At 43.9% G+C, this 24,227-nt stretch overlaps 2 protein-coding genes across 3 annotated transcripts; one reads left to right on the forward strand and one right to left on the reverse strand.

Annotated features, from left to right (window-relative positions):
• Nucleotides 1–2,186: 2,186 nt before the first annotated feature.
• LOC147195026 (major facilitator superfamily domain-containing protein 8-like) lies at nucleotides 2,187–15,089 on the reverse strand. Of its 2 annotated transcripts, none has more exons than XM_086130057.1 (11): nucleotides 14,530–15,089; nucleotides 14,003–14,188; nucleotides 13,591–13,653; nucleotides 13,370–13,489; nucleotides 12,514–12,593; nucleotides 10,687–10,978; nucleotides 8,193–8,266; nucleotides 7,125–7,338; nucleotides 4,994–5,116; nucleotides 4,617–4,747; nucleotides 2,187–4,019 (listed from the first exon to the last, which is right to left on the reverse strand). In XM_086130057.1, exons 1-11 carry the CDS (start codon nucleotides 14,603–14,605, stop codon nucleotides 3,939–3,941), a joined length of 1,440 nt encoding a protein of 479 aa, XP_085986183.1. In that variant the 5' UTR covers nucleotides 14,606–15,089; the 3' UTR covers nucleotides 2,187–3,938. The 2 variants fall into 2 exon arrangements, with proteins under 2 accessions (XP_085986183.1, XP_085986184.1); XM_086130058.1 differs by having other exon boundaries at nucleotides 8,193–8,305.
• A 4,269-nt stretch (nucleotides 15,090–19,358) lies between these two features.
• Nucleotides 19,359–24,148, forward strand: kcnmb3 (potassium calcium-activated channel subfamily M regulatory beta subunit 3). Its single transcript, XM_086129458.1, has 4 exons — nucleotides 19,359–19,607; nucleotides 21,226–21,429; nucleotides 22,081–22,255; nucleotides 23,467–24,148. Exons 1-4 carry the CDS (start codon nucleotides 19,522–19,524, stop codon nucleotides 23,833–23,835), a joined length of 834 nt encoding a protein of 277 aa, XP_085985584.1. The 5' UTR covers nucleotides 19,359–19,521; the 3' UTR covers nucleotides 23,836–24,148.
• Nucleotides 24,149–24,227: the final 79 nt, after the last annotated feature.

Consider the following 24,227-nt stretch of genomic DNA (forward strand, 5'->3'; position numbering starts at 1 on the left):
GGGATTGAACACCCAACCGCTAGTTTGGGACATGGTTTCTCTACCCCTGAGCCACACCTTCACATAGCTTCTTGTTTGTTTTGTGTTGTCTTCAATAAAGCTGCAAATGGTGGTTAAAGAAAGATGAGACTTTTTGCAAACACTGGGAATCGAACACCCAACCGCTGAATTTGGGACTTCAGCTTTCTACCACTGAGCTAACCCACCACAATCAGCTTTGGGTTGTTTTGTGTTTTTCCTCAAATAAGTTGTATAGGGTGGTTAAAGAGTAGACATTGTTGCAACAACCAGGGATCGAACACTCAACCTCTTGTGTGGCACTCCATCACTCTACCACTGAGCCAAAGCACCACAAAGAGCAGTGGAGTTGTGTTTCTTTATTAATCATGGTCGTTTCTTTCGGCTAAAAAACGTATTACTATAAATGGTCGTTTTTTTCGGCTAAATATTTCGTCCAAAAATGCCTTACTATACAGGGTCATTTTTTTCGTCCAAAAAAGCCTTACACATGGTCGTTTTTTTTCGGCTAAAAACGCCTGACTATACATGGTCGTTTTTTTCGGCTAAAAACGCCTTACTATAAATGGTTGGGGTTTTTTCGGCTAAAAACGCCTTACTATACATGGTCATTTTTTTCGGCGAAAAATGCCTTCCTATACATGGTGGGGGTTTTTTCAGCTAAAAACGCCTTACTATACATGGTCGTTTTTTTCAGCTAAAAACGCCTTACCATTCATGGTCGTTTTTTTCGTCTAAAAACGCCTTACTATACATGGTCGTTTTTATAGTAAGGCGAAAAACGCCTTACTATACATGGTTGTTTTTTTTCGGCGAAAAACGCCTTACTATACATGGTCGTTTTTTTCGGCGAAAAACGCCTTACTACACATGGTCGTTTTTTTCGGCAAAAAACGCCTTACTATACATGGTCATTTTTTTAGCGAAAAACGCCTTACTATACATGGTCGGGTTTTTTCGGCTAAAAACGCTGTACTATACATGGTCGTTTTTTTGGGCTAAAAATGCCTTACTATACATGGTCGTTTTTTTCGGCTAAAAACGCCTTTCTATAAGATAAGAAAACCTTTATTAGTCTCGCCATGGAGAAATTCCCAATTCACAGCAGCAAAGTTATGAAAGGAAGAAGTAGAACAACAAAATATAGGAGCTGCTGGAAAGGCAGCCACTCGCGCGCCATTTTGAAGTCAAAATAACAAAAATAACACAACACATAGGACACAGACAGTCGTGCAATCTTCACCATTTTTCTGCATACACTTTGTTGTCTGAAGCAGTTATAGATGAAAGAGGAGAGGATCAAAGTGTCCTTTCACCAGTGGATCAGAGACGTCATGCTGAAAATGTGCACACGTCTGCTACAAGCTAAGTTTTGAAAGCAAACACGAAGCTGTAGCGTCCATTGACGAAAAGAGATGAGTTCACTTCTCCTGTCCCACGTAATCCGCTTCAAACTCCAAGCCGCTACTCCCAGCTCCAAATCCGCATCGGCGCTCCGCGTTAACGCTCCTTTCTTCTCATCGTCGGCTCCTCAAGCCGTACATCCATCCAGCCGTAGACCGTTCAACAGCACCGATCTCTCCGCTGAACAAAGCGGGGCAGTGAAAAATGCTGCCCATTACAGGCGCAAGACACAAGCGCCCCGGGACTGTCCAGCAACGACAGTCAAATGGCGCCGACATTCCTCCCAGTCAAAAACAGTGCTGGTATACCCATGCTGCCGAGAAGGCGCAACCACCAAGCACAGAGTCTCCTCCTTGATGAATGTCATGGCCAAAAAATGCTGAAAAAAGTCCACATCAGGTCCACACGACGTAACAACAAACACAAAGTGACAAAACAAACACAAAAACAACAAAAAAAGCAAGGCTCATGAGAGCACTTGCTGACGGCTGCCTACTCGGGCGCCATCTTGACTTCAAAGTACATGTATACATGGTCATTTTGTTCGGCTAAAAACGCCTTACTATACATGGTCGTTTTTTTCGGCTAAAAACACCTTACTACACATCACTGGTGTCAAACTCATTTCACATGGTGGGCCACATACGGCCTCGGTAGATGTCAATTGGGCCGGACCATTAAAATGATCCCATACTTTCATATAAACAACCAAAACAATATTTCTTTCCTTTGTTTTGGTATAAAGAAGCACAAGGACATTTGGAAAATGTTGAAATTTAATGAACGTATCTTTTACAAAACATTTCATGAAGCACCTTACATTTCCTTCAACAAATGAGCAATTTACTTTTATCATTCACATTCAGTATATGCATTGCAACTGATCCCATTGATTGTACAAACGTTAACAAGTAATTGGTATTGAAAAATATAGTAATGCACTTTATGATTAAACAAGATTTATAAAGAAAGGAAGTTTTAAACCATTTACACGTGCATATAAAATCTAAATGTAATAATCCCTGCCTCCACCTTACAAACTAAGTTGTGTGGAATTACTTAATTTGAGTCTTTCAAGATCGGCCAAACCTGTTTTTGAGGAAGTCTTTTGGCCGGGGCGATTTAGATTGCCGTTAGGAATCGGCAGCAGGCAGGAACCCTGCTGAAAAAGTCAGCGAGCTGAAAGAGTGTAAAATCAGTTTTGACCTGATTCTGTACACTTTCTTATCTCCCTTAAATGTCAAGAGGCTGAATATGCTGATCATTGCATGAAAGTGCTTATGAATACTACGTCCTTGAGCCCCAGAGATTAGATTTTCCATTTCAGGTGAAAAGGCTCCAGAAAGCCAAACAAGGGACGCTGATTGTTGAAAAATGGAAAGGTTACTGGGCCTTATCTGTAAATTATGCAAAACACAGAGAGATTGTCCAAGCCCGTGATCAGCCCTACAAAAGGAATCGACTGCCTTCATGTTGCTTCCAGCCATCTCCCGTCAGACGCAGATGTGGAGGATGCGGCTCATCCTGAGGGACAATACAACCTGCAAGTGGCTGACTGTGCACGGCTAACAACTTGACAAGTGCTGAATTACAAATAAGGAAAATGAAGCTGTAAATGCGCCTTCTCCTTCATTGTGAAAGAAGAAATATTAGCAACTGACAAGTATGATTTAGGCCGCGTGGCGGTATATTTTCAGAGATGCTCTTTGTGGTGTCGTCAAGGCTTTGTGTTTTGATTGAGCCATAAAAAAAAAGCACATTTTTTTCTCCAATAAATATTAAGCAATCTGCGATGCCTCACTATTTTTGAACATGCGCTCCTGTCAGCTCACTGTCATGAAGCTGATAAGATGTTGACAGCTCCACTTTTACACTCAGCGTGTCAACTGTTTCATTTCAAGTCGGTTGTTTTTTTTTTTTCAGAAAGAATAAGACTGGAGACAAGGAATGAGAAGTCGGGTCACATGGAAAAACCTCTTCTCTTATCTTTCCATCAACACATGGGGGTATAAATAGTTTAGTTGGGAGAAGAATCACTTTCTTCCTCAATTATGCCCCCCCCCCCTGCATCTTTTACATGAGAGCAACAGTGCCCCCTCGTGTCAGCTTTGCCTGTTTTAAAATTTGGCACTATCGGAAAAATACCCTGCACACTTTGATTTATTGTGAAGAGCAAAATAACAGAAAAACCTTTACCTATATGCGTTTTTTTTCCGGGCGGGGGGGGGGGGTTGCTTTTTTTCAGATGAGATAATATAAAATGCCTCAGAAAAGCAGGGAGAACAAGTCAAAAGTCACCAGAAAAAAATTAACTATGTACTCAAGTCAAGTAGAGATCCCTGAAAAATCCACTCGAGTCCAGTAACAAAGTTACTTCTCACCACTGATGACAGTCTGCTTTTTCTTTTTCTTTTTCTTTTTTTAAGTCTCAGCTTTTCCTCTGCAGTCCGCCCGTATTGATCCTCTCGGAGATGAAGGGCCTTCCCTCTGCGTGGGGCCTCTCTCGCTCTTTGTGTCTATCCTCCAGTATCGGAGCTCTGCGCACACTGCACCGCTCTGGGCTGAGTCAGACGGCCGTACGACAACACCGTCATCACCTGAAACGTATGCAGCACACGGTCGCCTCTTCGGAGAATGCAACAGCAAGTAAAACCGATCAAAGACATGCTGAGTTAAGGCCTTTACATCCAAGTGTATCCCAAAGCAGTGCTTTGTCGTTTTTTTGTTTTCCTACACTCTCAGGATGTGAAGAGATAAAATGACAGTTTGAAATGTCAAGTCAATGCCTTACACTATTGAATCCTCCTAAGCAGCGTTTGTCTCTCCCTTAATTCCGACCAAGTTGAGATTCTGTGGAAACCATTTGAACTCATTTGGGTCGTGGGTACGCTGGAGCCGAGACCAGCAGCAGGCTTTGGGCGGCAGTACGCCCTGGACTTGTCACCAGCCAGTTCCAAGGCAGACAAACACCTTTCCACAATCACATTTTGAGCGTGGAATAAAGCTAACATTTTTGCACCGCAAGTGCTACTTTTCAATTAGCCCGGGTTTTGGCGGCATCTTTTCTAGCACATTTTCAGAAAGAGCACAAACAAAAAAGAAAAAAAAAGGCGGTGAGAATAGTTTCCACAGAAAGACGTGAATTTATGAATAATGGCGTGTTGGGTGTAAAACATGACAAAAGCGATACTTACGGTGACCATCAAGAGGAGAGCCAACATCATAGCGATCATGATGTATAAATGATCAGTCAATCCTCCAGCCCATAAAGGACCCATGATGGTGGCAAGGCCCCCGACTGATCGTCTGATACCTTGGCTGAATCCTTTACGTTGAAGAACACAGTTAGGATTATGATCATCATTATTTTCATTTGACTGCTGACTTGACTCGATATAAAAATCCCGATGTATTGAGTAGGGAATGGTCCTTCTAACTAATCACTACAGTATATACAATTTATTTTCTCTTAACTACAAAGTATATAGTCTACTCCTGTGCATACTAAAAAAACAAACAAACAAACAAATGTCCATTACTGCGGTTGAACTACATGTGTGGCCAAGGTCACCTTGTGTTTTCTCCGCTGTCACTTTGGAGAAGAGCGACACCTGAGACACGGCCACCAACGGGAGCCCCAACAGCTGCAGGAACACGCCAATAATGAAGGCTGACAGCTTCCACTCGTAGCTTCCTACAAGCAAAGCATTTGTATTTTGTTGAGCACCAGTCATACACACAAGCAAATCCAGATTATTTGATGGAGGTAAATAAATCATGATGAAAAACAAGACCAGGCTAGCGTGCTTTTTTTTTTTTTAATGTTGGAGTAAAGTGTAATTACACATCCACTACAGTAGGTGTCAGTGGCTGACATTTTTTTTTACTACAGACTATAAAACAATGTCAATAAACCCAATTTGTATTGTAAATTGAACAACGTGTATTTTTTATTTTCTCTAATGTTCGTAAAGATTCATATTATGCAGAGGTGGACTTATAACAAAAGCTAGCAGCCGTTTTCCCAAACGTTTGCTACTTAGCGAAACAAGGAAACTGCAAGAAAAACTGTTTGCCAACATGTTTGCAAGCTTTGACAAACCCTGATGAAATACGCTACGTTCGCATTTGCCGCTCAATGAAATACGGGCTTAGTGCAAAAACCGACAAGAACAGCTAACATTTGTTTGGGGTTCAATTGCATCACACTGGTTATCGATGACATTTATGGTCAAAACAGGTTTGAAATGCTTAATCTTGGTCTCATTTGTTACGTCAGTAAAACCTATCATTTGGCGGGAGGGGGGGGCGACTTTTGTCTGAACTATGCAATACAATCTTAGTGTTCAATCTCAAGTTATTTACTCGCTGGTAGACTGTGATCTTTTATTCACTGCTCCAGACCTTCCCGTGTCCACAAATGTTTTGGCAGGAGCACAGAGAGCTCTATCTGAAAATGAAACCTGTGCCAAGCTCTCATTTTTGTTCTGGGCTGCTCCTGCATCACGCACATGCTTGTGTGAATTCTGTGCCCACTCAAAAAAAAAAAAAATGTTGGATGTTCCTCTCTCTCAAGTGAAAGCCTGTAATCTAATTTTCAAAATGCAATTCGATCAATCAGTCATGCTTCTAAATGGTCCCAGACAAAATCACGTTTGCAGGTACGTCAACATTGAGATTGGTTTCTTTGTTTTGCTGTTTCAGCTCTAACAAATAGCGTACAAATGTACGCTACGCTTTAACAAATAGCATTCGGGTCTAATAAGATTACCGTAATCCCTTTATATGTACTCAGGCAATTTCCCGCCCCGGCACCTGTCGTTTGTCATCACAGTGATAAACGTGACATGCCAAGGCAGACGCGCACTGACGTGAAGACACACGATCCGGTTTGGCTCCACGAGCTCCAGATGGCCTTACAAATGCCGAGTGAGATCATTGACAGAGTACATTCACTGCAAAGCAGGACTTCTCGAGTTTTGCCACGTGTACCTCTAAATGCCCTAAAAATTTAAAAGTTGCCTATTTTCAAGGGGGAAAGATGGAATCTTACAGGTGTAATCTATTTTAAATCCGAAGACATAATTTGTTGGGGTAGAAAGTGGTAATAAATAAAGTCATATTTGTCCTTGATAATTTGGTAATCTTGTGAGGTTAAAGTAAAAAAAGAAAGTGATACAGGATTTTTAATCGCCTATTAGCGGATTTTGGCCGAAACCTTCATTCATCCATTTTCTGATCCGCTTTATCCTCACAAGGGTCACCGGGCCGCCCTGGCGGAAGCCTATCCTCCTTTATTAGCTGGAAAACGTATTGTTGGTTCTTTTTGCGCTCAGGCCATAGCCAGAGTCTTTGCTGCCCTCTTGTGGCATCTAAAGGCAATTACAGTACGGCGTCAGCCTTTTTGTTTCTGTGCGTGGAGTCGATAATTTTCAGACTCTTGCTTTTCGCAGGGCTTAGTTCCTTGTCTCACTCGATACTATAAAAAAAGCATGAAAAAAACGCGCAACAGTTTTGAAAATATTCATCTTTTCTTTTAACCACAAAAAGCTGGAATTTGAACCAGTGTGTAGACTTGTTGCATCCACTATAGCTGAGATTTCAGCGAGACATACTTTCTAAAAATGCCGTATAGCAGGAGTGGGGAGTGGGGGGGACCACAATCTAGTGGGGGAATATCTGTTGCTTGGCCTGGTTTGTACCTCGGAGGTTGCAGAGGAAGACGAGGCACCAGATACAGGCGGTGCAACAGATGACCAGGCCGGCAGCCAACACTGCACGCTCAGCCACCTTCTCGCTCAGCCAGCGAACAAAGAGGAAGCCCAGGATGACTTCCAACCCACACAGGCTGTACATCACACTGTTGCCCAACTCGCCAAAGCCGAAGTAGCGCTGCGTCAGAGGAGTCACCATGGTCTAAAATGCATAATTACAAGGTCACTCAAATACTTCAGTCAGGGTAAAGTGAAGGACGCCCTCATTAGAGCAATTCTTCACAAGCATCACGAAGACCATTGCATGTTTTCATATTCAACAGATGGCAATCCCCGCCAATAATGTCTGACCACTCTGTCAAAGCACTTCGCCACTTTGGGCTCCATTTTTGTGCCCGCCGTAAATCTTGCGTGACATCTCTCTTCTGTGGTGGGCAACTCCAGTCCTCTGAGGCTACTTCCGTGCCTTTTTTTAGATGTTTCGCTCCTCCAACACACCTGATCAGGATCCTTATCGGGCCCCTGATGAGCTTGCTGATGGTTTGATCATTTCAATCAGGTGCGTTGTGGGAAGGAGACGTCGAAAACATGCGGGAAAGTGGCCTTCCAGGACAGGGGTTGCCCACTCTCGCTCTACGCCAAGGCGGGTTTGAACAATGCGCAGATCGGCGGAACCGTGAGAGGGAGGGCTGCGTCACTCTGGGAGTGGTCACAGGCGACTTCAATCACAGCCAATCGTGGCGGCTCTTTTCATTCCCTTTCTGCGTGGCGCGCTAATTGACGTGTGCATGATTTTGATTGATTAATTGAGATTTGGGGTTTACAACAGCAACTTTTTTTTCTGCGAGTACAATTGCTGCCTGTGGATAAGGTACAGTGCATTCATATTCTTTCTTCTCAGATTGTAAATGCGCTTCACATCCGGTGAATTCTCAGAATAACTGATCCGTTCTGTTACTCAAGCGGATCCATTTTTCGGGGCGGGATGAAAACAGCGTGAAATGTAGACTTTGGGGAATTCTGGCTGATGGGTGCAGGCTGTGTGGCAGTTCTCACCTCCAGCGCAGTCTGATTGAAGAGAGTGATGAACTGAGCCGTGAGAAGAACAATCACCTCCTCCCTCAGGAACTCTGAGGAGTGACCGACAAAAAAAATGAGAGACAGCTGCACTGAGCAACAAAAGAGAGGGGGAAAAATATCCTAAAATCAGATCAAGTGCTACCATTAAATTGAAAGCTTAAACTGGCAATTTATGCCCAGAAAGAGAAGCTCCAAGAGAAGAAGAAAAAAATAGTCAGTCAGGCTGGGTGCATCTTGGACTGGCGGTGCTTTTCGTGGGAGATAAATGGCTTGCTTGTTTTTCTTGTGTCCAAAAATGCAATCAGGACAAGAACAAAGTGTCTTCTAATCCAGTCCAAATTTTCATCCAATCTTCTCCAGAAGGAATTGTTGAGAATGGAGTGAAAACAAAGCTACTATCGCCGCTAAATTTGGATGTGGCTTGGCCAGATGGCCGAAGGGAAACGCTCGGGATTACAGCCCTGAAATACACACATGCTTTCGATGTACAGTAAATGTAGATTTACATCTGAGTCGCTTTGCCAACAAAAAGGAGAAAATGGACACTCGCCCAACGCATTAAGTCGGCCCCACCTGCACACCTAATAGATGATGATTCCGACACATGAGAAGTGTCAACAACTGCCTTGAGATACAAGTTTAATTTATTCTGTGAGTATGCTTGTAGGTCAAATCAGCTTTCACTCTTGAAACAAATGGGAACGTCATTAATCCGTTCCACCCATGCAAATGTTTTGTTTTTTTAAGGGGGGGGGGGGTAATATGTTTCAATAATTAAAAGAGGGCTTTATAATATTGTACTGGACATTGACTCTAATAATAAACAGAATGAAGCTAAAAAATAAACAGTATGTGTATTATGATAAATTCATTGCGGCTCCTTCTGGAGCCACTTGGCCTCCAGGGGGCAGTATAATACAGTCAGGCAGACACAAACAAAGAAGAGTTTTACAACCACTGGAAGTGATTCAATAACTGCAGTAATATTGGAGGGGTGGGGGGGGGGCGGCGGGGGTTGTCTATCAGAAGTTCAACAGAATGTCTGGAAGGAGGAGCGATAGCAACTGAGAACGTTTGTTTCTATAATGGGATAAAGGGTCATGAAAATTGTTCTTCTTATTATCTATAGTCGTGGACATACAGGAGAGGATAGCGGCTGTTCTTATCCCCCCCCCCCCACCCCCAATTGACCAGCTGACTGATGAGCACATTCTAGAGAGAAAGTTACTGCAGAGCCTTCTGATGCCGCCATGACTGCGCCGAAGAGCACCCCCCACTCAAAACAAAACAACAACGCAGTGTTGAATCTATGACTATATTAAGAAATAAGATCGATATTTAAGAGTCGTCTTGCTGCTCGGAATGCGCATTTTCCCTTGTTTGGCTGCGGAATAGTCCGGGCCGCTCGTAACTTTTCACTACGCAGGAAAATCAATGAGAAGAACGTCGAGCACACGACCGTTTCTTTCTCTGTGTCGAGTCACCGCAGCGTGCTCGGTCAATAGCGCGCTTTCCATCGAGCCCTTTCTTTGCCACATTTTCACAGAATGAAAGAATCAATGTCAGGGTTTGACACATGCTCGGGCGCTGTACAATACACACGTCCACACAGCGCGATGCAATATAGGTAATCAATGGCAGCGTTGAGTGGCTGGTTACGTGTAAACTGACACTAATCCTGGAGGGCGCTTCCCCCCCCCCCCAACCCATGACAAAAAAAATGTAAATGAAGAAATATACCGCCACCCAATTAATGAAATAAATAAATAGCTCGCTAGCTATATAGATCAATAATAATGACCTTGTCTCAAATCTCTCACAACGGGACTTATTCAGTGTGACGTCTGGCTTTGTTTAGATGAGCCGAAAAGCTTTTCTTCGATTGTATTCGGCAGCAGGTGGGGAGTAAGTTCATTGTTCCGCTGGTCCCAATGTCGCTCGAGTAGATAGATAAACAAAGGTAGGCTGCGGCATACTGTATGTATTGTCTATGAATCATATTTTAGGCGCTAATGAAGTCGTCTGTTAGTTTCCTAAAAAAAATATAGAAGCTAACAGTAAATTAACCGCATCACGTTCAAACTCACGTTAAAAAGGGAATCGGCACAAAACCGCCACCTGTTAAAGTACCTCTGATTAGCCCTGAATAAAGTTCAGCTGTTCTAGTAGGCTTTCCCTGAGTTTTTTTTGGATGACTCATTTCCCACACTGTGTAATAGCCATGGGGTGGGTGAGACTTTATTTTGGTATTTTCGCAGGAATATAAGGGAAAAAAATCGACATGTTCAACAGAACAAAGCTACAATGATTATTGCATCATGAGACATGGGCACAAATGCCAAAGTCACACACGCGGAACAGAAGTTGATGTCTGTGGAGGACATATTTCTAAAACCAATCGGAATGATCGCGCAGTCTCTTATGACCTGAAAGAAATTCCTCATCGGGGCTTGAAAAGATGCTGGCTTACCTGCACTGATGCTGGAGTTATCGAACGCTTCGGTTCCAGGCGATGAGGCCTCGTGGAGAGGTTGCATTTCAGATGAGGGGGAGATCTCCAATTGACTGGAGTTGACAGCTTGGTAAGCATGCACCTGCACACCGTCTGGGCCCATCAGCGGCTCATCTTCATCCTCTTCGTCTTCCTCCCGTTTCAGGTCCATCATCAGTACGGCCCCCTGTGTGGCGTCCATGGCCGGTAAGTCCCAGTACATTGCCAGCACCACGAACTGCAGCAGCAACCACAACAAGCACATGAAGATCTGGGAGGACGAAGAGGAGAAAAAAAAAATCCGGATATATTTACACTCGTGGCTGTCAAATTTTGTTCTGCACAGCTGACCAGATATGAAAAAAACCCACTGATTAGCTTTTGTAAAATTGGCCATCTATTTATGATTGGACTCATCGACAGCTACGTGGCAACTTGTTTGTGCAGTTACAACTGAGACAGTGCGGCGAGAGCTGTGTGCAGCTCCCAACAGATTTGATTTCAAAGCAAGGAGCACAGTGAGCAACTGGTTAGCACGTTCGCCTCACAGTGCACAGGTGCAGGGTTCGATTCTGGCTTCGGCTTTCCTGTGTGGAGTTTGCATTATCTCCCCGTGGCTTTTCTCCGGGTACTCCGGCTTCCTCCCACATTCCAAAAACATGCGTGGCAGGTTAATGGAACACTTTAAATTGTCCCCAAGTGTGATGGTGAGTGCCAATAGTTGTTGGTCATATGTGTGCCCTGTGATTGTCTGCCGACCGGTTCAGGGTGTACATTACCCCGCCTACTGCCTGAAGAAAACTGGGATGCGTGCTCCAAGTGCGCCTGCGACCCTCGTGAGGATGAGCGGATTAGAAAATGGATGGAGATTTCAAAGCTTGGCACTATGCCATCTTAGTGTTTTATTTTCCTCTATACACATTCATTTCATTTCATTTTTTTTTTCAGAAAACAGGGATCCTGTAGCTCAGCTATTGAGGAAAAACGAAGATCAATTTTTGATTCTGCACCCAAAAAATGTATTTCAAAAAACAGCCGTCAGGCCTAAAATTGTGTTCCCCGGTGTAACAAATGCTATTCTTCATGTTTTTATAGCATAATCATTCACACAGTTGAGTTACTGGTGCTCTTGCATGCATCTTAAATTTTCGAAAAAGAAGACGAGCAACTAACCCGCAGGGATGAAGAAAATTATCTGAATCAACATTTCACCATCGGGCAAACAAGTTTGACACCCCTGCAACGCAAGACTGGTTTCAACTATTGTGTGTTTTTAACACGTTCATGCTCAACTTTGGTTTCGTTGAAGACTATTTTTATGACTTTGGTTTTCAAACTGTATTGTCTCGCATGAATTCAAAATATCAGTTGAGAAAATAATAAAGAAAACAAGATTTGGGCCAGACTTAGGGGTCCTCGGAAGAAAATGTCAGCTCGAGAGTGAATTATGGAAATCTGGACCGCTTATGGGGGAGCTCTGCTGAGGTGCCCTTGAGCAATGCACCAAACACCCAATTACTTGAGCATCATGCTCATGTATATGCAAAACAGGGGGGGGGGGGAATGAAAAGAGTGTAAAACTGTAGGGAATAAAATTATTGTTTTTCCTCTTCTAAATTATGCAGGAGTACCAAATGAAGTGTCGATCGATGCGGGCTGTTGAAAGTCTGAGCAGCAAGTTAGATTCTTACTCCGAGGGAGTAAAAAAAAGACTAAGAAGCAGGGCTCAGTTTCTGCACATTGCCGCTGTGTTGATGAGTTTTTTTGGGGGGAGAAACCTTAGTTTATTGATCAGGATGCTGTTACCCCAGGAGATGTGAACTTGTTGACAACAAAGGGTCCAAGTTTGAAATTACACAGCCGCAGAAACAGGTTGAACGCCGGCCCTGGAGAGACAGGAGGAAGTTCTTTCAAGATGAGACGGAATAACACAACAGCTCCACCTTGGAGAGATATATATTTTTTTCCCTCTATCTGATATTTCCTCAGAAGCGACGGGCGGTGAAGAGACGGCAATGAATGCCAGCCTGTGTGTGCGTGTGTGCCATGTGTGTTTGTTAACACTATCAGAAGCACTGACCCGATGGCCCCACAAAATTGGATTCCTTTTTTTTTCTCAAATTTTTATTCTTTTTATTTGGTCGTGTTTCTCTTGGTCGCTGCACCACTTTCCAATATGTGTATGCATGTATTAGGTATTTTTGTTGTTGTTGTTGTTTTGTTTTTTTGTCCAATCAAATGTCAGCCTCGATGTGTCGTCATATCAATCAAATCCGGCTCGGGTATCTCAATTTATCGTCATTCTGACTTCAAATATGGCAAACTTCATCACATTTATTGGGGGGGTGGGGGGAATTGATACGAATGTTCGATTATTTTCCCATCTTAGTCACCAATTTAAAATGTTGAAAACAGCCGAAGCTAAGCTAGGTTTGGTCAGAACAAAACAAAGCCAGCAAAGACAGCTGTAGCGATCTGCATACACAAATTCATACTTTTAATCATCTTCATCATGTAAGGTGATTATGATGTATTTTATTTACCGGTGCATCTTTTTGTCATGTTAGGAAATAATGATTGTGACCTGCCCCAAGTGACGTATGTAGCACACGCATGTCAGCAACTGTCGGGGGGAAAGTGTCCGGGATCGGAGGCAACTCACCCACAAGTAGGCCAGCTTGTCGACAGGCCATGACGGCTGCAAAGATGCCGGCTCGTTCCTCTGGCCGGGTGCACTGAGTCAGGAAACCGAAGATGGAGGATCCTGCTCCTGCACCGACACCTGAGAGGTAAACCGTATCCAGCTATTACACCGACCTAAGTCTTGATCGGCAGCTGCTGCATTTAGGCACGCGCGTGTTTGTGTTTGTGTGCGTGTCAAACCTGTCACAAGGCGACTGGCTACTAACAGCCACTTTGAATAGCCGATAAAATACATGAAGTTACCTGGGAAAGTAAGAAAAACAACCATTAGGATCTTGCCTAGTTTTTCTAGGTCTCCCTCCGAGACCTGCACACATGAGCACGACATAGTTCTCAGTCTTTGGACGTTTTACACCAATCACCTTCAAACGTATTATAAGTATTTCGAAACATATCTCTGAACTAAATTTACAGGGTCTTTAAGATGCACTTTGTCGGAGAGATAGATCCCAAATTCAAACATAGTACGGTTTGCAACCAGTACGATCCGCTTTGTGTTGTCGCGAGAATAGACTCTGGGGTGCCCTCTGAACTGAGACAACGAGTCATCAAAACGTCATGTGACGATGTTCCGTGTGGATTTGCGACTCACCAGCAATCTCAAAAAGATTGGAGAAAAGAATAATGGGCTTGGTCGTTCTGCTGCGGTCTGACCAGCAGCCAAATAGCGGTCCGGTGAGAAGGCCGCTCAGACTGAAAGCAGACAGACCCAGACCCAAGAAATATGGCGGCGCCTCTAGGATCTGGAGATATCGCCATATTGTCGGCAAAATGACAGCTGAAAACAGCAGAAGGGGATCAATGAATGACCACAACAACTTCTGAAATACTGCAGCTCGACAAAATCTGATCAAAAGTCCTCAATAATGGGGAGGCTGAAGCCAACATTCGGAATGCTTTGTTCCTAGCAGACGTATGCTCAGTCTCAACAACAAAGAAGTAAGTAGAAGTTTAGATACTTGGGTAAAAAAAAGAAAAGGTAAAAGTATAAATGCTGACTCTACTGCGTTACTTCAATTGCCAGAAAAGTCCGAGTGAAACTTTTTCATTTGTCCAGTAACTTGTACTCCATTACATCCCATCACTGGTTATTTTTTTTAAACATGATGATGTACTTACCATACTCGATGCCGCTGAGCGTAAATATTAGTCCAATGGTAATAAAAGTTTGATTTCTCTTCCGGAGATTGTCCATACTGCGACTTTTTTACACAACGACCTCTGCACATGTGTCGCGGGGACGCGGCGCAGTGGTAAAATCGGATAATAAGACACACCACATTTCCAATTACGTCGCCTTAGCGGGACCATAAAGGGAATTTGTTCCACCATTTGAAAAAGTCCTTTTGGAGCATGATGAAAATAAGAGATCACGTGTTGAAGCCCCGCGAGGGTGATGAATGAAAAGCCGGCCGCAGCACAGGAAATCTGTCCGCTCTGAAATGACAGCAGTGCGGTCGCTTTACCATTCGGCATTTATGTTCAAGACAAAATTCTCTTTGACTCACGTCGGGGGATGAAGTGTGGCGTCACGCCGTGAGCCCGACGATCGAGGAAATGCCTCGCGTTACCAGGTGAAGTCAAGTACACTGAAGCTTTATACATTTTTAATCGAGCCGTCTCGAGTTTCGCCAAACACACCAACTCGCTGGGAAAAAAAAAATCGAAGTTGCCAGCGAGGTATCTGATCCATATGTAATTTCATCTATTTTTTCTGTTGATTGTGGGGTTAAACTCTGGTTTGGAAATGATAGCACGCAGCTAAGGAAGCCAACTTTTTTTTGTTGTTAATGTAAGTTTAGGGGTTCGTTGTTTTTAGTGGATAGCTCTACTTTACCAACGGCAAAAGGAGAGATGGAATCCTTTAAATGCACTTTTATTAAAAGGGAAAAAAAAGACGTCTGCACCAGAGCACGTTCGAGAACACAACTCTCCTCCCAACTAAAATCACTTCCTGCTTCTCTTACTTCAACAGCCAATCAGAACCTATCAACGTAAAAACATCCATCCATCCATCCATTTTCCGAACCGCTTGATCCTCACTAGGGTCGCGGGGGGTGCTGGAGCCTATCCCAGCCGTCTCCGGGCAGTAGGCGGGGGACACCCTGAATCAGTTGCCAGCCAATCGCAGGGCACACAGAGACGAACAACCATCCACGCCCACACTCACACCTAGGGACAATTTAGAGCATCCAATCAGCCTGCCATGCATGTTTTTGGAATGTGGGAGGAAACCGGAGCACCCGGAGAAAACCCACGCAGGCCCGGGGAGAACATGCAAACTCCACACAGGGAGGCCGGAGCTGGAATCGAACCCGGTACCTCTGCACTGTGAAGCCGACGTGCTAACCACTGGACTACCGGGCCGCCCACGTAAAAACATGTCTCAGCAATTAGTAAACAACAGAATATAATTTAGGTATCTTAACATGTAATAATATGATGCTCAAAAATAAAATGATAATAATGAATTCAGGTCAGGGGCATCCGAGAATGCCTCCGAGTTCAACGCAGCTCTTCCTATACGCGCCGAGTTGTCGACTAATCTGAAGAGAGCGTTGTTTATTTATTTTCTTGAAAGCTAAATTTAGAGCAGGACTTGGCTGACAAAGGCTATCAGAGCAGTTGCACGGCAGGCATGGCCGAATCAGAGCTTCCCGGTGACTTGATCGCTCACAAGGATTGACTGCAGTGCTGCCGCTCGCTGTCAATAAAGTTCCCTTTTGCTCCCCGAGCATATGTCGGCAAAGTCGTCCTTGAGCACGACCACCTGGTCGTCTCTTTGCAACATTGTATTACCAAGAACAGTGTTTCCCGACCTGGATGGAGACAAGGTAAAGAATTTGCATTTGAAAAATCCCCACCCCAAAAAAAACTAACAAAAAAAATTGGAGGGGAAAAGTATTTATTTTACCTTGACTGTTAGCCATTAACCTCAGATGTCCAAATGTCAATTTCTTTTTTTTTTTTTTTTCACAAACCGATACCTTCAGTGTTTGGTCTGTCGCCACGCTGTTTGTTATTTTTACACAATAGTAACCGATTTAACGTGGAAAACAGCTTCAGAGCAAATCTATTAACCGTCATTAATGCTTGAATTGTCTTGAGAAGAAATGCTGTAAAACTCTTCGACGTCCAACGCTGCGCGCTAGCTGTGCAACATTGGATCGCTGTAACGCTTCAGTACAGAAGGAAGCAGTCAGACACGAAGGTCGGGTTCTGACGATGATGGAACCGTAGTCATTTTGTTGGTAGCAGAAGTACTAAAGGCTTCTTGTCTGGCTGGCGGGTTAATGTGAGTGCAGCTTGAATCCGCTGGTTACGACGTGCTAGCATTTTCATCAAAAGCAGAGTCATAAATTTGCGTTTGAACGTTCTTTTGGCGTGGTGTTGTGTTGTGTTGACGTTTGTACGCGACGATACATGACAGCAAAAAGGGATAAGACAAACGTGAACGGTGGCTGCAGCTTTTTGACCACTTTGATACGATTCAGAGTCGAACCCTTTTGCTGTGTGTCGTAGCAGCTAACAAAGACAGGGCGGAGTTGAATAATCCTTGGCCGCGGATGCCGCTAGCTCCTTCTCTCGGGCACAGTTCAAACAGCCACTCTTACTCAATCCATCTGTCTCACTGTTTTAGTGCGCCCCGAGGCACTTGGTTGCTTCACAAAAAAGAAACGCTGGCGGAGAGGAGAGGAGTTGGCCCTTAAAATAATTACACCGTATAACTTACTGCAGGCCGCCGGTCAGGAGCACCACCTGCTTTGTCACCTCTCTTTCATGTAGTTACCTTTTATGATCTAACCATTGTTACTTCATCCACCAACCATTGGCAGACTTATGGTCATCTAAGTCGTCCATCGAGTTGTTTTATTTTATTCGGGGTTGCAGCCAACTCGGACTCTCAACTCAACGATATTTCTAGAGCACTTCAAAACAAACCATCACGGTATGCAAAATGCTGCACGTGGAGCAAAAACAATTCATACGACAAAATATGAATTCATAACAAAGATGGTGGAAAGCACAAAAACAGTAGAACGAGGAATCAAGTCTGACGCCGAGTCAAAAGGCAAAGAATAAAATTGAGTTTGAAGACGACTTTTAAAGTTGGGCTTGCCGAACGTTCAGTGGGCGGTCATTCCAAAGAGAGGGACCGGCAACGGAAAAGGCTCCAAGTTCTCTGAGCCTCAGCTTAGTTCTCGGTACCTCTAATAGTCTCTGGTCTGCAGACCAGAGGCGGGTGCGTAGTGGCGGAGGAGCTCAGAGAGGTAAAGTGAAGCGAGGCCATTTCAAGATTTGAAAACAAAGAATAGGATCTTAAAAAGAACTCGAAAATGTAGAGGGAGCCGGTGAAGGGAGTTATTTGCTCCCTCTTACGAGTATCAGTCAAGAGGCGAGCAGCAGCATTCTGGACCAACTGGAGACGCTTAATGGAGGATTGACTGACTCCAAATTAAAGTGCATTAGGGCAATCCAGCCGAGATAAGACAAAGGCATGAATTACTGTTTGAAAGTGCTCTTGAGAAAGAAGAGGCTTTACCTTAGCCAGCTGTCTAAGAAGATGAAAGAAGCTGGAATTAACAGCAGCACCAATTTGCAGATCCAATTGAAGATCACTGTCCAGTTTAAGACCCAAGTTTGAAACTGTTGGCTTAAGATAAAGAGCCAGGGGGCCCCAAGTCGGCAGGGTGGGAAGTACAAGGGCCACTGGGACCAAACACCATCGCTTCCATCTTCTTTTCATTGAGAATCAGTGTCAACCAGGTCTCGATTTCCTCTAGACAGGATAAAAGTGGCCTCATTGAGAAAGCGTCTTTTCTGCTCAGCGGGACATCGATCTGACAGGCATTGAAAGGCAGACAACGCCCTGGACTGGATGCCAGTCGATCACCAAACAAAAAGATCAAGTTTATATCCGACATTCACATAGGATTGGGATCACCGACATGCTGTATCTTTCTTAAACTGTCTGTCTTTTCCTCTCTCTCTGCTCACCATGCATACCACCATCCGCACGCTGCAGTTTTATTAACCGCTTCTTTCCCAAGGTTTTATTGCCGTCTGCTGCCTGTGGACATGGGAGGAAATAAATCTCCCGAATCCAATTGCCACTGGCGTCTGTCTAGCGCTGTTTCCAGGCAAAATAGGCAGTCGGCGTAAGTGGGGAACACCAGAGAGGTCGTCAGGATGTGACCGAGCTGCGGGAGAGAAGACCCTTTCCACAGCATCAAAGTTGCCTGAATACGGTAACTTTTCAAGGTAGAAATGCACAATTACTGGAGGATATTTATATGGACAGTCATGTGTTGTTTTACCGCCTTTTTTTTCCCCTCCATCTTGTTACGATGACAATTTTTTTTTCCCCTGGTCTAGATTAAATGCAACACGCTGGGCCTAAAACAGCAGGAGGCTGCGGTGAAATCAACTCAGGTCAGCAGTTACAAAACTAAAGAGAAGAAATCTGAGGAGATAACTTGAAAAAGAAAAGTCAAGTCAAACGCAAGGACAAGAGAAAATAGCATTTTAGTGGGTACTCCGGACTTATTTGGTATTATTAAAACTATTATCAAGCATTCTTTTCTCTTAGTTATTTTAGTCTTGGTGTGGTGGATGTTTTGTGTGTCGGGGGGGTCAACACTCACCTGCATATGACTATGGTTTGCTATTTTATCCACTGGCAATTTTCGAAATTACACTCATATCATATCAGCGTATTTAAGTTGAGCCGAAGTTGAATTGAGGCACATGTCACATACTGTAGCTCCAACAGACTGAGATGCTGTTTGTGGGATTCAAAACAAGTGGTGACATTTGTCTCGGTTTCTCGGGCCCACTGAGAGGCCATTAGACATCCTACCTGGCTTACCTGTGCTTGTTTCTATAGGAACAGACATGAGGGTGTTTTCCTTCTCACCTTTGAGCCTGGGTAAACAAGCGGGTTGCTCCCTCGGCGGCCGGCTCTCGTCCATTCCAGTTTTGTCAGCGCGGGCTCTGGAGCCTGCCGAAGATAAGCCGTGCTCGGCTGTTGACACAGAGATATTTGACTTTCAGATAGACAGAGCAGCTTGTTAGGGTGGATATCTGGGGCCCGGCGGTGACCGACTTACTATGTTTTTGAACACGGCCTCTCCCCGGAGATCATTCAGCATCCCAATTAACATCAACCTGCAGGGTGCTCGCAGGCGGCACGCACGGTAGGAGGACCATCGACCTGGCCGGGCAGACTCTTTGGAGATCATTAGAAACGATGCTCAAGTTTCACTCGGCTTCTCATTACGATTCTGAACGGGAAGTTTGGTTGGAGCATACAGTACATTCTGGATTCAGCAGCGCATTTTTTTTGGGGCGGGGGGTTGATGCAGCGCCACTTTGCAAAAAAACTAGGCTTTCAAAAACTCAAGGGGGGAGGGTGATGACATGCAATATTTTGATTGCTTGATTCCAGCAAAATGATCTGGTCGTTATGGAATGTGTTTTGTAGAATGTTGAGGGGAAAATGTATTTTTAATAAATGTAAATGTCACAAAATGTCTGCGGTTGCGCAAGTTAAAGGGCAAATACTAATCCTTATGACTCGTTGAAAAAGATGTGAGAAATTAAAACCTTAAATCTTGACCAGGCGCGTATTATCGCCGGTGGGTTGCAGCCTTCGACAAGCGTGGCTCCGTATCATATTTTAAGGGCTACGATGACACGTAATCACGGTTACCCCATTACGGAAAATGTCTTTTCATAGCTTGACTCGTAAGAGCTTTTGCTACTTTGATTTTTGTCACTCATCCGTCATCCTAAATGGCACATTAAGTATTTATAATACTGTCCCTTCAAAGTGAGTCTTGTGAATGAAACATTTCATTTTGATCTGTTCCCACAGCTCCGCAACGTATAAAACTCATTTGTAGAAAGGTAAACAGATAAGATTATTTACGTGACGCTTTGCGCCCGACAAAATGGCGCTCTCATAAATGGACATATACATGAAAAGACAGTACACGTTGGTCCGGTGGTACCACAGAGGGCATTTACAAACGGTAGCATGGTAAAATATATTTTTTAATAACTTCTCCCTTGACATAATTTGCTCTTTGAAACCAAATATATCAGCAGTTGCCCAGAGCTACGGAGTGATTGGTGAGCAAACACGCTGAATGAAGGCGACTGCAACTGGCTAGTTTTCGACTTTCTAAAAGTCCTCTCGTTTTTATTTTATTGGACTAACGACACTGTTTTTTCCCCAATTGTCATTTTAGTTCTTTTGCTAGCTTTCATTAACTACAGTACTTTGGCTCTCAACATACAAATTGAGGCTTCTGTTCTCACACATACTCAAGTGAAACACTCACACACAACTGAAACACACGCATTATTGAAACAGCCATCTACAATGAAAAAACTCAACACAGGACGAACACCACTAAATGCTCTCACACACAAGTAAAATGCTCTAACAAACGTGACTGAAATGTCCTCTCACACACCATTGAAAGAATGTCACGCATGCTACAGATATGCTCTCACTCACTACTGAAATGCTCTCACCTACTACTGAAACACACAAATTTAGCTCTCGCATCAAATGAAATGTCCCCTCACACACTACTAACATGTTTTCACACACCAGTGAAAACACACAAACAAACACAATCGAAATACTCTCACGGGCAGCACTTCCAACATTCTCCCACACGCAAATGCCCACAACCGCAAGTGAATCCACTTTGGCTGATTCTGAATTAAGGCCCTGACGGCCCCCTCGTCGTTTTGACCGCCTACGATACTGCTTGTTTTCATGCGTGTGTGCGCGAGATACAGGGAGCTCCTCCACAGGGTGACATCCCAAGAAAAAGACGCAGGCGGAAGTGTCGAAGGTGCCGGGGAGCAGCGAGTTCGGAGCCAGAGGTTGGTGGCAAGCATTGGGGAAGAGCGAGCCATCTTGCTGGGCTTCGGCATGATGGCCTTCTCTGTGCTCATGTTCTTCGTGGTTGGAATCACCACGGTCAAGCCGCATGTGAACAGGTACGCTTAAACTGCATCGGCGCTGGCAATCGTCATCGAACTTGTACTTGAGTAACACTGTGTAAGCTTATGTTATATTATTAATCATTATCATTTTATGTTTGAGCATCATATTATTTCATGTTAATAATACCTCAATGATATTCTGTTGTTTAATAATTGCGTCGACATGTTTTTATGTTGATAGGTTCTGATTGGTTGTTGAAGTAAGAGAAACAGGAAGTGGTGTGTTCCATGTTTCCGTGCGAGTGTCTGTGTCAATCTTTGTGTGTCTGTTTGTGTTTTTGTTGTTGCTTATGTAAGTTGAGGGGTTTATAGTTTTGGAATGGATGGCTCTATGTTAAGAATGGGCAAAAAAGGAGAGATGGACTTCATTTGAACGCAGTTTTCATTTTTCAACGTCTGCAACCCGGAACGAACGAACGAGAACACACCTCCCTCCGGCTACTCAAACACTTCCTGCTTTCCTTCAGCCAATCAGACGATATCAACATAAACATGTTTAAGCAATTATTACACGGAATATATTTAGGTAATAGTAACACGAAAGAATATAATGCTCAAACATAAATGACGATAATTAACAATTTAACAAAAGTTTGCGTTTATCTGTGACTCCTCTCGTGGCCTTACCGCCTCCTTGTGCTGCAGCAAGTGGGAGGAGGAGGACAGCTGTGTGCTGCTGCACACTGAAATCTTGGATGAGTGGGTGGACTGCAGAGGAGTGAGCAGCGTGCCGTGCCTGGCGGTCACCGTTAATCTCACACGCTCCAATCAAAAAGCCTTTCTGCACTTTGACGAGGAGTCAGTGATGCTTGCACCCAAGGTAAGGCAGTCGTTTGGGACACTGCCATTTGGGTCTTTGAAAACGTACTGCATCTTATATGATCAAAAAGAATAATATCAATACAACATGACTTCTCAAACTTTTTTTCCAAGCCCGCACCCAATAATCCTAAAACAAAATATATTTTTTTTCAAATCTTCAACCAAAATGGATACCCTGCTGAAAAGAAAGCACTAATGCAAGATTCAGTTGAAAGAAATTCAATATTCACCCAGACCCATCACCGCAGGGGGGCCGTGCCAGCCCGCAAAGATGCTTAGTGGCCTGGTTGAAGAAAAGAAGATGAAGAAGAAAAGACTAAAATACAAACTTAGAGCAACATATAAATCAAGCGTCAATGTGTTGAAGGACAACTACCGGCGGCCGTGATGTTTCAGGACCGGCAAGGAAATACACTACCCATTCAGGAAAATTCGGATATTTTACTGAAATTCCCAATGGCCACCCTGGACAAGGATTATTTAATTAAATTCATTGTGCCATGCAATGCATTCTGGGAAGCAAAAAGGATTCAAAAAAATATTTTTTAAACAGTAAATGTACAGTTGATGCCCGCAATTCGTGGGGAATAGAGACTCGACCGAGAGCATAAATTCTCATATAAGTGAAACCCATTGAAATGCATTGACTGCCGGTGCCGCCGATGTCTGGGAGACTCCCTTTCAAAAACGAGAGACAATTTCAGCCTTCACAGACAGCAAGATTTGCTTCCGTTGACCAGACACGTTTTCAGACCATGCGCTCCGGAAGTACCAACAACGTAAAAGACGATCATCAGCGTTGCTAAGCAACGGAGGGGAATCCCACGCAGTACATTTTGTTCATTAGCAAGGTCGCGGCGGCAGTTAGCTTCCCACCATTCGCCGTAACCAAGGCCTCCTCACTATTTTGTGGATGGGAAATCTGGCCGTTATATTGAAGTTTACATTCATGAAGTAAGGCATTTGTTGTAAGCAAACTCGGCAAATGGAAAATGAATGACGTGAAATTGGGACTTTGAAATGTGAACGTTATAGGAGTGAAAACATAAACGGGGTACGTCGGAACGAGCTTTGATTGTCGCGATATCTACAATGCTCCTAACCGCTTCAAGTGCTGTCAGAAATAAAAATCACGGCGAACACAGAATGTTATCGGATGATTGCATGAAGCGCTTCTGAGCGTTAGTAAGCAAATATGTTTCTCGGCAGTGTTTCTACATGCCCAAGTGTACAATGGAGCAAACAGAACTTGAAGGTGAAGCCCTGAAGGTGAAAACCAAGTTGGACTCTCAGCTGGGAAGCGCCTCCTTGTGCCTCACAGACCTGGCCAGGCACCCCGGGGATGTCATCTTGACCAGAAAGTACACCCTGAGGAGGACCCTGTACGCACTTCTGTGGCCTAGCCTGATGCTGACTGGCGGAGCCCTGCTGGTGGGCTTGGTCAAAGTGACACAGTGTCTTGCTCATCTGTCGGCCGAGATATGCAGCGTGACAGCGGGGGAGCGCATGACTTCCAGATACACTCGGGGAAAATTTTTCCAACTTCTCCAGAGGTCGGCTGTGTGCTCGCCGATGTGACAACATGTTAATGTTGATGTCAGAAAATAAGCAACATGCCCAAAGTTGGTTGGCATGCAGTGACTAATTTAGCGAGGTCCAAGAAATAGAGTGCAACTCCACGGTCCTCGTGGGGTCGAAAATGCAAATTGAGATATGCAAAAAATTCAAATTCTACAACTTATTTCCAATACATGGACGTGTCTCAAATTTGATTTTAGAATTTTTCAATTAAAATAGTTACGTGCCATTTGATGTGACTTGTGACAATCATGTTTTTGGGATATTTAATGATGGATATGATATCAAATGCATTTGTCCACATCAAGGAAATAAAAACGTTTTGACGGTTCGCCATTTTTTTTTTCTGATTCAATGTCCCACATAAGCAACGCATCAACACTTGAAACATA

This window comes from Hippocampus guttulatus, chromosome 14, assembly GCF_054856545.1.
Source record: "Hippocampus guttulatus isolate MCC_2025c chromosome 14, RoL_Hgut_1.0, whole genome shotgun sequence".
NCBI classification, from domain to species: domain Eukaryota; kingdom Metazoa; phylum Chordata; class Actinopteri; order Syngnathiformes; family Syngnathidae; genus Hippocampus; species Hippocampus guttulatus.

Bases quoted from the DNA above. Each gene is read 5' to 3' on its own strand.
- LOC147195026 (XM_086130058.1), bottom strand. From the start codon at position 14,605: ATGGACAATCTCCGGAAGAGAAATCAAACTTTTATTACCATTGGACTA. The intron at 13,654-14,002 runs GTGAGTCGCAAA...TTACTTTCCCAG, and splicing joins CAATCTTTTTGAGATTGCTG to GTAACTTCATGTATTTTATC. The intron at 8,306-10,686 runs GTAAGCCAGCAT...TTTGTTGCTCAG, and splicing joins TAACTCCAGCATCAGTGCAG to TGCAGCTGTCTCTCATTTTT.
- kcnmb3 (XM_086129458.1), top strand. From the start codon at position 19,522: ATGTTTTTGAACACGGCCTCTCCCCGGAGATCATTCAGCATCCCAATT. The intron at 19,608-21,225 runs GTAGGAGGACCA...CGCGAGATACAG, and splicing joins GCTCGCAGGCGGCACGCACG to GGAGCTCCTCCACAGGGTGA. The intron at 22,256-23,466 runs GTAAGGCAGTCG...GTTTCTCGGCAG, and splicing joins CAGTGATGCTTGCACCCAAG to TGTTTCTACATGCCCAAGTG.